Genomic DNA, 14,971 nt, shown 5'->3' on the forward strand with positions numbered 1-14,971 from the left:
ATTCGAGATAATGGTTGGTTAAGAGCGTGCTATGCGGTGAAGTTAATTTTTTAATGTGCACGTTATCGGTATAAAGGCCAAGTCTCTCCTCATACTCTACAGGAGAACTTTTGAAAGTATACTCTTAAAAATGAACTTCACCGCATAGCACGCTCCTAGCCAACCATCATCTCGAATGATATCGTTATCTGCCCTGATTTGTTGAAAACGGGAGGCGTACGCCCTTTCTGTGACAATTATGTTCAGCATAAGTGTCACAAAAAAGGCATACGCCTCCCTTTTTCAACAAACCACGGCAGATTACGCTATCATTCGATATCGTGGTTGGTTAGGAGCGTGCTGTGCGGTAAAGTTCATTTCTAAGAGTGACAGTGCAGTCGCTCGGCAGCTTACGCGAACAGAGGCGGGACAGTTGTAAAGGCAAGTTGTCAGGCGCTGGCGTCCACGACTTCAGCGACGTTAAGCCAGTGACCACATCCGCTATGGCTCAAGCGGGACTACAAACGGCTCTTAACTTCTTTAAGTGAAAATGGCGACGGGCAGCAGGCTCTACGTGTTGCCGACGTTTTGCTAAGCTGAAATCAGGTGCAACCAAGTATTCGCTGCGAGATTGACCTATAGGGGGCGAAACTGTCACCCTTCTAGTGTGGATAACACGTGGGCCGATGTTCGGAATTGATAGTTCTTTTCCGTGATTCTAGTATATATTCACCGGAAGATCACTGGTACGATACTCTCCGCTTCTCCAATGCTCCACCTACTGCTGTAAACGCTGAATAAACGTGTAAAAGCAGACGACGCGTCCACACAACGGTAGTTCATCGATTCTCCGCAGCGCGACGACACTGCTCGATCTCGGAGCGAATGCCTGCAAGCAGGCAGTAATTCGGGATTTTTTTCAATAAACCATCATCACTGTTTTTGTTATTTCTTTGGTATTAGATAATATGGACGCTTCGCCATATGGACGATTTTGGTCGGGGATGAAAGTGTCTGTATTAACGAGGCACGACTGTTATACAGAAGAAGATATACCTCTTTCCCAGACTGAGTTGTCACCGAAAATCTTTGAAACATAACGTAATGAAGTCGTACGTTCAATTCCCCGACTACTTTTCGCAACGCTGCTCTTTTGATTGTTTTGACTACTGGGTTAATAAATTTCGCATTATAATTTTGCGCTACAAGGCTGAATCACTTTGACATTTACCAGCACATAGGGGTGGCATCCAATGTCTTGCTCCATAGACGAAAGCCTGCTGGGCGAACGCAATGCATCCTGGACAGGTCCTTGTCGCAAGTCACGGCAAACGTCAAGGCGCATGTGACCTTAAAGATGGGGGCGCCTGTGATCGGCGGCGAAACCGACAACAATGCAATTGTTGTTTCTGCGTGAAATTTTAGATGTCTTTCGATCACGGTGATATTTTTTATCGGATAATCTCGCGGTACAATGCGCAGTATTGCATATAAGGCCTCGTACCGTTGACGACTTCCAAAGATGTGACGACGACCGCGCGTTAAGACTCACTGACCCGATGCGATTCATTTAAACTAAGGAGGAATGGGCTACCATGTTGCGGAAGAAGCACTGCATAGTTTACGCTGGAAAAATACGTTCATCTCTTTGTGTTATGACGACCGAAATATGTCGGTAAGCGGCTAAAAAACATGGAAACAAAGTCACATGACCTCAAAATGACATTTTCAATGACGTGCGACCAGGACAAGATGGCAGTTTTGCCAAAACACCCGCTTGAGGGTAGTTTCAAAAATCACGGGTTTATGTCACCCCTGTGTACCATCGTCACATCACGTTCAGGACTTTACGTGTATAGGCTAGACAGTGCTCCACCACCAGCGTTGAGTAATCGCCGAGAACAGCATGCCGTCAGGCTCAGACTTCTACCACGGTCTTCTACCGTTACTTCTACCGATCGTATATCTTGCATAATCATTCTCACATTGTACTAATGCCCTGAGCTCGTCTCTCGGTGCTCACAGTAAGCGTAATGCACAAAGGGATTAAAATGAAAAATTACCCGTGTTAGCGATGGATTGCCACAGATAAGGCGAATGGAAGGGAGCCGGTCGTTCGAATTTGCTCGGAATTACGTTCGAAATGGGACTGCGAAATTAAGAAAAAAGGAAAAAAAAAAAGCCCGACATTACAGGGAAATATTAGGGAGAAATGGAAAAAGAAAATTGAAAGCGTTTTGATGTGGTATCGCAGGCTTAGACGCTGAGACATAATCTGTTTTCAATACCTCAGTTTGTGCTGCCTGCGCGTTTCGTTCTTTATTGCGATACGTACAGTAAATGTTATCTCGTTTTGTACTGTCTATGGTGTCCTGAGAGAAAGAGACTGTTATCGCTTATTATCGGTACGCAGACGGGCAAACGACTCACTAGTAGGAAACTCTGATATTGAGTGCGTACACGGACTGATGATCTGAGTGCGTACGCGATAATAATTACAAAAAAAAAATCAAAGCGTGCTTTTCAACGCAGTGAGAAGAAAATAAGTAATTTTAGTGCTTTTGGGTACTTTTTTGGTACTTGTGGGGATTTAGTAATTGTGGGGATTGTATAGATACATTGCTACACACCAATCCCTTTTCGGAATAAACTTCATGGGAAGCTTATGAATCTTTACCCCAAGCAGCACAATGTACTGATCGTCGAGTGCAATAGGGGTGGACGGTATGTGTCTTATCGATGTTCAGTAGTTTCACGAATCTGTTCAGGGCCTTTCACCTACACGCCCACCCCTATTGCACTAAACTTCCAGTGCATTTTGCTGCTTGGGACAGTGCTGGTGGCAAATTTCAGGTTCAAGGGAATCGAATTGCGACCAATTGCGGAGTAGAAGCTGTGTTTGCCCCCAATTTATTTTTCCCTAGAGTGAATGCCGATTGGACGTTAATAGTATTTGGCTCCTTTGATTACTTTTTTGACTTAATGGCCCACTTAAAAGTAACAACGTGTAATTCGTGTTACTAAAGCTATTTTAATAAGAAACGCACTGGAACTGAAATGGTCGATAAATTCACAACCATATTGGACCATTTCTGTGTACGCGTCGCTCCTGGCGGCGAGAGACGACATGATAAGAAGACGACGAAGCAGCGATGGCAAATTAACACAACGCGGGCGTGGCTGGCATTTTTTGAGGACGTAGCAGGATAACATTTGTTTTGAATGGTATAGCCTGCGCCAGTGGAAGCACACAACACGTGATACACCCACAAAAAACCACACGAAAACTTGTTAAGGCATATTCATAACGCGTCATGTTTTCATGCCAACTATCATGGCGACGCTCGTACAGTTCGACGCAACACATTACACGCATTGGAGGAGCTTCAAAACGCATGCGCCACCAACACTGGCAAAGATAAAGATCTTGGGGACAAAGAACGTGGCATGTGAGCTCTTCGTCGGCATCCACACGGAATCATCTTTCTTCATGCGCCCAACGGCGAAAATGCAAAGCTTCCGCTTCTTTCGGTGATGCTTTTACGATGGATAGCGGAAGAACCATACACCAACATTTACGCCTTGCATGTTTCGGCAGTTGACACATTACAAGCATTGCGAGAAAAAGCTTCGCCAACTCGCATCACAGCCTACAGCATTTTTCATGTCAACAAACATGGCGGCGGCCGCCAGAAGTGGCTGGTGGTGGTGGTGGTGGTGGTGATAGGGCTAGCCGTTGTCGGCCTCACGTATGTGGGCAACGTCACGACTCACGCCCTGGGGGAATGTGCGTCCTGGGCCGACTTCTAAGGGAACTGTGCCGACATATGTCTGAAAGCGTCTGAGGAAAACCCAGGAAAAACCCCAGACAGCACAGCCGGCACCGGGATTCGAACCCGGGTACCTCCCAGTCTCAACGTGACATGGCTAGCACGCTAACCACTGAGCCACGGGAGCTGGCGGGGGAGCGGGAAGTGGCTGGGTGGTGGTGGTGGTGGTGGTGGTGATAGGGCTTGCCGTTGTCGGCCTCACGTATGTGGGCAACGTCACGACTCACGCCCTGGGGGAATGTGCGTCCTGGGCCGACTTCCAAGGGAACTGTGCCGACATATGTCTGAAAGCGTCTGAGGAAAACCCAGGGAAAAGTGACTGGGCATGCGCATACGCGTACCCAGAAATGGTCCAATCGCGTGAACGGGATCTGGGATCAGCGACTCTTCTCCGACTGGCTTACGCAACATCCAGTCAGGCTACTTGACGAACGCTTAACTCTTTTTTTTTTGGACAAAATTTCTTCTATGGTGTATTTGGAACCTGTCTAGCAAGAAGGCCACTGAAGTTAACCGGCAATGTTCTGTCCTTTTTTTCACGCTTCATTATTTGTTATTTCGAGATGACGGCCACGTTTTTTTTACTTACGAGCACTTTTTTCGTTCTTCCTGTCGCATTGTTGGAATCACAGAGTAATCACATTATATCATCTCTGACTGTGTCCCGCAGTCACTTTTGTACTCCAGCGTTCGAAATCAATCTACGAATAAAAGTATTAATCGATTGACTGATTTCAGTGTCCAACCGGTGGGAAGAAGTTCGAAGCAAAGGCTGCAAACCACCCTGTCTTCAGGAACACACCATCGTGTCTTGGAAGGTACATTTTGAACTTGTTCCAGCCCTTAGGGGACGCGAGTTTTCTTCCTTCCTACCCACTCCCATGAATTGTAAATGAGTTTCAAGGAGTTAAAAAATTCAAGGCGAAGCAGCTGTCCTTTTACCTTCTAATTTGACAAGTCGCTTTGACAGAGTCGCGTGAAAAGAAAAAAAAAAAAAGAACAAGAAATAACTCGTCCCTGGCGAAATTAGTTCACCCCGAAATGACATCTCCCCATACGCTGTCTAAAGAAGTGACGAAGAGAATGTGATATATTGGAAATCTGAAAAGCGATGCGTGACATTTTAACCGAATGGTCTTCACCGGAATGGGTCTTGGTTAGGTTGAATGACCGACATCTTTCTTTTTTTCTTCTTCTTTTTTGAGCCGGTAGTAAAGTCAATTTTTCCTAACCTAACATTAAAGCAGTACGAGCAAAAGTATTTAAGACTTGGTAAGAAAGAAGGTGGTAAGAAGAAGTTAAGGCACGGTTTCACCAACGTCGGTTAACTTTGAACGGAGATCAAGGGTTGCGAAAACTTGAAGTTAACACTCCATTCTTCTTTTTTACAAACGTTAGTTGGAGACGCGGTGAATGTTTTAGTGACAATAAGTCCCTTTAGTGAAGCATAGATAATAATCGTTTAATTCAAGTGATGGGACCGTTGATTTCGGTTCAAGTGTTAATCGGCGTCGGTGACACCGGGCCCAAGTGCCTCTAATGTTTAGTTTGCGTGCAGTGTAGCAACCCTACGACGGACACGGACGTGTTCGTCGTGTGTGACATTCGTCACTGGTCGCGGGGAAAGGAAGATAACATTAATGTACAGCGTATGTTTAACTGTCCATTGAACAAGTGCAAAGCATTCGACCGAAAAAAAAAAACACAAATCATGCGACGTGAAAAAAAAAAGAAAAGAAAAGAAAAAGACAACAACAATAAACGAACAAAAACACAACATGACCAAAAGCCAACAAGCCAAAGCGCATGCCCATTCCTTGCGGTCTCCTGTAAAGCGTGCTTTCACTGCTGTGGCGCGGTGTACGCGGGAGTAGTATCCCAACAGTGTCTCTTCCTTCCACTACTACACTCTAAAAGCAGAACTTCGCCGCATAACACGTAGTTCGATAATCATTGCCGCGAACGATAGGGTTATCGCCTTTGATTCGAGGGGAGAGGGAGGGGTATGCCTTTTTGTGGCAATTACTATATATCCAAATTGCCACAAAAAGGCGTACGCCCCCTCTCCTCGAATCGGAAGCGATAATCCTATCATTCGTGGCAGTGGTTGGCGCACAGCGTGCTATGCGGTGAAGCTCTGGTTTTCGAGTGTAGTTCTTCTCGCACCTGCCAGCTGGCGGCATTTCTGCAGGCGCACACACACACACATACATACATGAACGTGATGCGTACATACATGACAGCACACTATACAAAAAGAAGAAAACAAAAGAACGTGCAGCTAGATTTATGAAATACCTAACTCAACCAATCAAAGACAGGTAGAAATTCAGCGAACCGGGGAGGAACTGTGAAGGACATTGCCTCAGGACGAGATGCGCCGAAATTTCGAAGAGAGACGGTTCTTCTTCTGGTCACAGCCCTCATCATTGGCATGGTATTTAACGGGTTGGGTATGACGTGTTAAAGGTTCATGCGAGTTGTGGGTCAACAGCTCAGGGGGAAGAAAGGGTGGTAAAGCCTGAACGGACCCTTTCTTCCCCTCGGGCCGTTGACCCACAATTCGCATGAACCTTTAACACGTCATACCTAAGCCTTTAAATATCATGGCAATGACGAGGACGGTGACCAGAAGAAGAACAGTCCCTCTTCGAAATATCGGCGGCTCTCGTCCTGAGGCAATTCCTTTCATTCAACCAATCAGAGTATGGGATAGTGGGTTTAAGAGAGCAGTTTAAAGTAATGTGCCGCGCATACCTCGTGTCTACGGGCATAGTGCTTCCATATGTCAGCCCCGTGAAATCTTATAGCTCATCGCCAATAACTGCTATGAACATTTCGCAGGTTAAAGTTTTCCGAGTCCCTCTCTCTAGTTGATGTTTCTTTGTGCAGCAGTGTAAGTTTAGTTGTTAACAACTTTTGTGTAGGACTATTTTCACAACGGAGTGCGAGAAGGTGTAGAGCGTGTTGGTTGGGACTGAACGTGATTAAGAACGCCGAGAGACAAGGACGACACACACACGGAGGCATTCAACTAGTTCAACACACAACACTAGTCAGGAAAGTCCCGGGCAAACACAGGCGACCTCTGGCGGTGACAGGTTGACTGACCTCTGACTCACGTTATTGGACGAACGATGTATGAAGGTCGCTTCTACAATCCACCATTCAGCCACCATTCTACACTCTTAAAAACGAACTTCACCTCATAGCACGCTCCTAGCCAACCATCATCTCGAGTGATATCGTTATCTGCCCTGATTTGTTGAAAACGGGAGGCGTACGCCTTTTCTGTGACAATTATGAACAGCATAAGTGTCACAAAATAGGCTCCTCCTCCCGTTTTCAACAAATCAGGGGCAAGAACGTTGTCATTCGGGATGATGGTTGGCTAGGAGCGTGCTATGTGGTGAAGTTCATTTTTAAGAGTGTAGGCTTGGGCGCGAGATTGTAGAAGCGACCTTCATACACCGTTCGTCCAATAACGTGAGTCAGAGGTCAGTCAACCTGTCACCGTTAGAGGCCGCCTTTGTTTGCCCGGGACTTTCCTGACTAGTGTTGTGTATTGAACTAGTTGAACGCCTCCGTGTATGTGTCGTCCTTGTCCCTCCGCGTTCTTAATCATGCTCGGTATTTTCACTACATTTAACACATACTTTGTATCACTGAAATGGAAATATCTCCGCGTTCACCTAATTGTTTCGTAGTGTTGTGTGGAACGGTATTTAAGTTGAGCGCATGAAAAAAAAAAAGAGAAAGAAAAGAAAAACATTGCGCACGATTTTTATTATTATTATTATTTTTTTCAGAGTAAGCTCTATGTATTTGGAGGCGAAATTGGATTCGCTTCAACGGGGGAAACGCCGTTGTGGATATTCGATTTAGGTGAGTAAGGACAACACTTTCACGTGTCTCACGTTATTACAGAGTACTTAATACATCTTCCTAGAATACGTGTACGTGCATGGTGGTATCGAGTAACGGAATATGGGGGTTGCTGGGGTGTGTGGCTTTCGTTCCGCGTCGGTGAGGTTGCCACGCGTGGGCGTTCACGATGAAGTAACGCGTGAATACTTACTCTTTCCCTTGTGACGCAGAATGCATTCTACAAATAGGGAGTCAAATGAGCCAAAGCGCATGCCTGCATGGCCCTTGCGGTTTCCTGTAAAGCGTGCTTTCGCTGCACTGACGCGGTGTATGCGGGAGTAGTATCCAAACAATATGTCTCTTCCTTCCACTACCAGTCCTCCTTGCACCTGCCAGCTGGCGGCATTTCTGTACACAGACACACACATAAATGGGATGATGATGTGGTGGTACATCTCTGCAACGAAATGTGCTTGGAGTATTATTGCACACTTAAAAAGGAGTAGATATTATTACGGGAAAGACGGCAGCAATTTTAGTACCTTCGGGGACTAAGTGCTTGCAAGTTTATGCGAGGTTTAGAAACTATGGTCAGTTTTGGGGAGTAAATTTCAGGGGCAAGGACTAAAACGGAGGTAATTGCGGTCTACACTAAAAAAAAACAAAAAACAAACAAAACAGACCTTCACCGCATAGAACACTGTGCGCCAACCACTGCCACGAATGATAGGGTGTTCGCTTGTGATTGGAAGACAGGGTGGGGTGGGGGTGGGTGGGAGCTGTTTTGTGACCTCAGTGTGGCCGACAATGGCAAGCTCTTTCAGAAGCACCACCACCACCACCACCACCACCACCACCACCACCACCACCACCCACTTTTGTAGCAGTTTTCGTATGTCCCTATTGCCACAAAAAGGCGTACGCCCCGCTCTCTTTCCGAATCAGAAGCGATAACTCTATCATTCGTTGTAGTGGTTGGCGCGCAGTGTTCTATGCATGCCGTTTTCACCGCTTCCGGGGCAACTTAAATTGCCACAAAAAGGCGTACGCCTCCCGTTTTCAAGAAATCACGAAAGCGAAAGATATGATTCTGCGTGGCTGCTGGTTCCGAGCGTCCTCAGTCGCGGAAGGACTTAATTTTTGACATCCCTCTTGCTAAGAACACACTTAAACGACGAGTAGCCAAGTTCCGCAGCGCGCACGTGAAATTAAGTTTAGCATTTTCTCTCAGTGACACCGGTAAACAGTTCCACACTTCCCCTCCAAAGAACTGTAAACTGAAAACTTGCCTAAAGCGAATTTTGCTTGGGGTAAAGTGTAGAGCCAATAAACCAACAAGAGGTGAAAGAAGGATGAGATAAATGAAAGACATAGATGACTTAAACAAAACAACAAAAAAGATCAGGTTAATGCGTTGAGGCTCAGAGGTGAGGGTGGGGCACTGAAGAATGAGACGGCATAGTGATGGAGATGCAGAATTCGTCAGGTGTCGAATTCAATTTCCTCCCTTATTTTTTTTATATTCAAACTCAAACTCAACTCAACTCTCAAACACAGAGAAAGGATCCTGTTAAAGCCTGCCCACAGTGCGAAGCTGTATTTTGACTGCGAGTACCAAAGGCCCCACTGCACAGCTACTCGAATTTTTGTGTCCTACCCCCAAAACCCTGTGCAGGCGGTGTTCGTGTTGAAAAAGAGTCACGTTCCTGGATTTCGTTCCTCTCCTGCTTTGTCGAACACCCGAAAACTATCCTAACAGGACGTGCATTTAGAGCAGATACGCTTTTTCAAAGGCATTATCCGAGAGATACCAGCTGCGATCGCGTTACGAAACGTTCAGACGAATCCGATTGGGGCTTTCTGATCCCCTTATTGCATACAGAGGTTCAATTAGTATTGCATGCCGTGATGAGAGCGTTTTAGAATAGCGCGCTTGAGAAACAGGGAATCGAGAACGCAAGCGCTGAAGTGCACGTAACGCAATGTTGCAACGCTGCGGTGTTGCGCAAGCGCAATGTTGTGCGCACTCGTATCCAGAGATGAGCGCGGGTGCGGGTATACCCGCGGTTACCCGCACATCGTCACGATTTGCGCGTAGGAATTCGCGATCGCTGCGGGTAGCGGGTAAAATGTGGGTGTACCCGCATTACCCGCACTCCATGGCCAACTAAGTGGTCCTTCTCTGTCACACGCGAGCTTAGCAGTGCCCTATGTCCTTGACCGTATAAATCCATGTGCCAGACTGCAGCAGGCAAGCGCTGGCGTGCGAGTTCGATTATTAATGCAGACATATATGGCTCTCTGTTGAATTGCAGTTTTATTGGCATACGATGGAAGCCGTCCGAGACACGTAGCCAACACTCAGAATTTCCATTATTTTAAAATAGCAACAGCGTTAAAGTGGGCGAGGAATACTTCCCCCCGCGGATCCCAATGCGGGTGTGCGGTTATACATACAGCACTGGGGGTGCGGGTTTACCCAGATTAAATTCTTGCGCGTGCGGGTCACACACGCCCGGGTACTGTGCGGGTGCGGGTCCAAGTTTGCTTATCCGCACTCACCTCTACTATTCACAGTTGTATACGCATTATATTTATCATGCCTCTGTCCTCTTTTTTATTGCTGCGTTGACGAAAATAAGGGACTCGTGAAATAACGCTCACGAGACACCTGTCGTTCAACACGTCGCCCAGAGTCGCAGCCTACGTGTGATATTCTCTTTTACCTGGTCGTTAAACAAGTATATTGTGGTGCACTTACAGACGTGCACTTAGAGGATGGTGCTAGGTGAAGTAGAGTTCTTGCGCCGTTGGTCTACCCGTTGTATTTCATTGAGGAACGGTCGCGTGGTCGTGCATGTTTACTGGTTTCCCGAGGTTTATCCCATTATGAGTGTCATGAAGTATAGTTATGTCTACCTTGGAGTATCTACGTGAGTAACAAACAACACCCTGGCTGCATGGCTGATCATTCCCCTTTCTTTTGTTTTTTGCCAATAAATCCCCCCCCCCCCCTGACCAGCACAAATAAATATCGAATATAAAAATGGCAACTGAAGCCGTTTTCTGGAAATCCGCTAACCAGAAATCCGCTTTCCAGAAATCCGCTAACGCGGATTTCCGCCGACTGCGTGTACGACGCTATCCGCCTTTGGGACCCAACCGCTATTCTCCAAAATAAATACAATGTTTTTTTTTCTCTCTCGAAAAATAGCACCCACGCCTAAAGCCCCAAAGCGCGGCTTGCGACGACGATACTTCTCTGGAGGCCCAAAGCGCTTGCGTCTCCTTTCCTAAAAATCACAATGTTAGACATCTCATTAGGATCACATTAAATTTAAGTCTGTCATCATTACTGGTGTCGTTGTTAGGCTTGACTGGTCCAGTAACTTTCTCTGTTGTCCTCGGATGTGACACCCTTCATATTTTTTTTTTTCGCTGCGGTTTGTCCCGCAACAAATAAAACGAGCCTCTGCGAAAGAACGACGAAAGAACGACGACTGCAGGTGATCTACAGAGCGCGCTGGGGGCTTCTGTTTCGCACATCTGTTAGAAATCCTTCACCCGTGAAAAGAGCATATCGAAGAAAGAGGGAGCGTGGTGACGTAACGTGGTCCCCGGACACGTAACTCGTGACGTAACGCGGCACAGCTCAAGCAGGTATGCCCGGCGCGTGAGCTGAGGAGAAAGAAACAAATAAAAAAGGTAGGGGGACCTCCCTACGTCACATCGGGATCGTGTCGGCCGGCCGCGGCTGCTTTCTCCCTCTGCTTTTGTAAATTTGATCGCGCAATTATGATACAGCCCAGAGCGAAAATATCTTGCACAGTGACTCCTGGTGGACAGCTTGACGAATGAAACAGCGTTCCAAGCCACGTTAAACGTCACCTCATTGCTCCTTTAACCATCTTAAACGCATTAGCGCTTTGTGATAACCGAAGTGCGCGAATAACTGACACGTAGTTTGAACCGGAGTTGTGTATGCCATCGCTCACTTTTAAATGGAGCCCCTCCAAGAGAGCAAATACACTCCAAACCTTCTGAGTGTCACACGCACCGCTGCCTCTCCGTTGCACTCTAGTGAAAGCCCTTGATTTGAAAATCAGATTTCCTTGGTTCAAGCATACCTCGCTACATGAAGTCTTTCTCAATGTTCTTCCGAGCAAGCAGAGGGGAGGCCACGTGTTAAAAAACTTCTGTGAAAATGCATTCTGTTTAAATCAAATTTGCGCTTCGGTGGTGGTGGTGGTGGTGGTGATGTTGAAAGGGCTTGCCGTTGTCGGCCTCACGTATGTGGGCAACGTCACGACTGACGCCCTGGGGAAATGTGCGTCCTGGGCCGACTTCTAGGGGAACTGTGCCGACATATATCTGAAAGCGTCAGAGGAAAACCCAGGAAAAACCCCAGACAGCACAGCCGGCACCGGGATTCGAACCCGGGTACCTCCCCGCTTCGAGTACGTGGATGACATAGCAGTTCCCAATAGCGTTAGCATGAAAACGTGCACGTTTCCACTCTAATTGCTTGTTTGTTTGTTTGTTTGTTTGTAAGGGGAAAAATGGTTTCCACTCTAATACCTGACCGCCATTCCCCTGAATACTTGTATTCTGTACCTCTGCAGCAACCAGTGTGTGGCGCAAGCAGTCTTCGCGCTGTGGTATCGGGTCTGGAGGCGACGGCAGCTCCCCAAGCGGTCGCAGAGGTCACTCCAGCGTCGTCTACAACGGTGCCATGCATCTCTATGGAGGGTACCAGGACCTGAGAGGATCTTCCTCCGAACTGTGGAGGTTCCATTTTGGTAAGCCGCCTATCTTAAAAGGGGTGGCGACGGGCCACCACAGGTGATCCCAAGTAAACGTGAAGGACGGTTCTTTGTAACGATGTAAACCTGCATTGAAAGTTTCACAACGAAGAGTGCAAAAGAAACGGAGAAAACGTGCGCCGCGAATACCGAAACGCATGCGACTCTGACGTCACAGCCGTCGCAACCGCCAATGAGGCAGCGCACGAGAAGTCACGTGCTTACGGCTGCCAATAGGAACGGACGCAACTCTGAGCTCTTTGACGTCAGCGCTTTGCTCGGCAGTGTGTTCGAGGGCTTGTAGCACAGCTTGTAGCACAGCTTGTAGCTCGTATCTTGTATCTCGAGGGCTTGTAGCACAGAAGTCATTTTTAACACCCAGTTTTCTTCCTATAAAACTGTTAAGTTTGCCAGTAAGATGCACCATACGAAGTACTTTACGCCACAGAGTCATAATTATCGCAGAAATTGAATTTAAAATACGCCGCAAAAAGCGACCGTGCGCAACGGTGGTGAAGAGCAGTACCAGCCTGTGATCTGCCTGGAACCTTGCGCTGACGCTATAAGGAGAACGCTCGCTGATTGGCCTAGAGAAATTTTGTCTGCTACTCCGCTGTCGTCTGCTACTCGGCTGTTCGTGGTTCTGATAAAGCCTTTCTCCTTGCTCGGTAATGCTTCGGCCGCTCCTTCTATCCCCAATTCTCCGGGAGAACTGGCAAAACAGGTTTACGGCGGCGAAGGGACAATGCGCTGACCCCCACTGACCGGCAAACCAGAACGAGTCTCCTTATGCCGTCATCGGTGACGTGCCATCATACCTCCTCATCCTCGTTATAGCTGGAGTGGCGAGGTAAGGGTGAAGGCGCGGAGCTATGTTTATGTGAGTTTTTTTCTTGGAAACAAATTGCACACATCAAAACCTTTCGCGCTATTCGGTATAATGACACACACACTTTCATCAGATGTCTTAATCTGAAACTTTTTTGGATGGCCCTCTGTACTCCTTCAATGCGACACGTAGAAGAATAATAATTGTTTCCTCAGTATTCTAGCGTACAGTACAATGCGTCCATGTGTAATGAACCACACCCACGTAAGTGTCCCTACCCATTTAAACGCTCGCTGAAAAACGAATCTTATCACGCGGCTCGGCCGGGTGGGTGAACTCATTCCGTCGTTGGTGGTAGCCAAGGTAGTGCTGAAGACAGCGAGGTAGGTGGTGGGTTGGAATCCTACAGCCACCTGTGCTGTCTGAAGTCTTCCCTGGGTTACCCTCGAAGTCGGCCCACAACGCCTACTAACCCCACTGCTTCCCACTCCTTCCTGCTGTCCTCTCTCCACACGTAAACGCCCGTACGCGTCTCATAGCTACAGTTGCTTCGTGGCGCAAACTCGGAACAAAGAACTTGACCACATAAGACGACGAAGGCTAACCGCGGCGCAGTAAGTTACCGTTACGACTCGTGCTCTGAAGCGCTTGCCTATCAGTGTCACAAAGGAGCGTATGCCCCGCGCTTTCCCCAAATCGGTCAAGTTCTGTCGTTATAGTGTAAGGGTAACTGAGGCGCGGCATTGTCTCGTAATATACACCCCGTATTATATAAAAATCTATTTCTACAAGGAGGCTATCAACAGGTAGGGAGGGAACTGGTTTTAGTGCTTTCGGAAAGGGGACACAAAAAAGAAAAAAAACAACAACGCACTTGAAAAACCCGTAAATAAATAAATAGAGTGCATCCAGGGAAAGCAAGGGACGTCTTTAATGCAATACCTATATTCTGCGCACGCTTGATTTAATTTTCCCCTTTTTCCCTCCCCAGGGGGATCGTTTCCTTTTTATTGCTACTTGCGAAAGAAAGAGCCCTCTTTCTTTTTTTTTTCTTTTCTTCTTCTCCGCCGTTCTCTCTACGTGTGTACTATGCAAGGTGAAAGCGTTACAGCCATTCTGTTTGTGTACTTGGGTATCCAACTTGGTTAGCTATTTATTTTTCTTCTTTATCCTCGTATCTGGGCACGTCGTTCCATTGGCTGGGTCTGACGCGATGGGTCTTACGTGCTTTCCTGTAAATGACTAGGCGGCGGAAAAGCCTGCTTCGTTTTTGAAGCTGGAGTGAATAAGGTGTGATGAGGAGAAGCTGCAGACGTGTGTTCTTTGTCGGAGCGCCGCGATTTTGCGTTGAGTGGGATGGTTGCCGCGCGACTGGGTGTATGCAGACTCCATGTGCGTATTGCGTCTTTCCTTTCTTTTTTTCCTTTTTTTTTGCGCGTGAAATATGCGATTTTATTCGAATGTTATTTGGAGGCTCAACACCAATTAACGCCGTTTATACAATATTTCTTTGTTTTCTTTTCCCTTTTTTGTTGAAGGTGGAGAGGCAGAACACGTTGGGGTAGATGTGCAAATATCTTAATAGGGCGTTTGCGTGCCTGTGCAACAGACAGCACACACTCTTGAGGCAGCACTTCATCGAATCATCATCCCTAATGGCGTAG

The 14,971-nt window shown here is 47.1% G+C and overlaps 1 protein-coding gene across 3 annotated transcripts in view; it reads left to right on the plus strand.

The window, feature by feature from the left end:
- Positions 1-14,971, plus strand: part of LOC135366533 (uncharacterized) — a 133,417-nt gene that overhangs the window by 67,251 nt on the left and 51,195 nt on the right. For all 3 annotated transcript variants that reach the window (XM_064599262.1, XM_064599263.1, XM_064599264.1), the window contains 3 exons: positions 4,548-4,627; positions 7,619-7,694; positions 12,299-12,475. In XM_064599262.1, coding sequence (XP_064455332.1) covers positions 4,548-4,627; positions 7,619-7,694; positions 12,299-12,475 — 333 coding nt within the window. The remainder of the gene's footprint in view (positions 1-4,547; positions 4,628-7,618; positions 7,695-12,298; positions 12,476-14,971) is intronic.

This window comes from Ornithodoros turicata, chromosome 8 (assembly GCF_037126465.1).
Source record: "Ornithodoros turicata isolate Travis chromosome 8, ASM3712646v1, whole genome shotgun sequence".
In the NCBI taxonomy this organism is placed as follows: Eukaryota; Metazoa; Arthropoda; class Arachnida; order Ixodida; family Argasidae; genus Ornithodoros; species Ornithodoros turicata.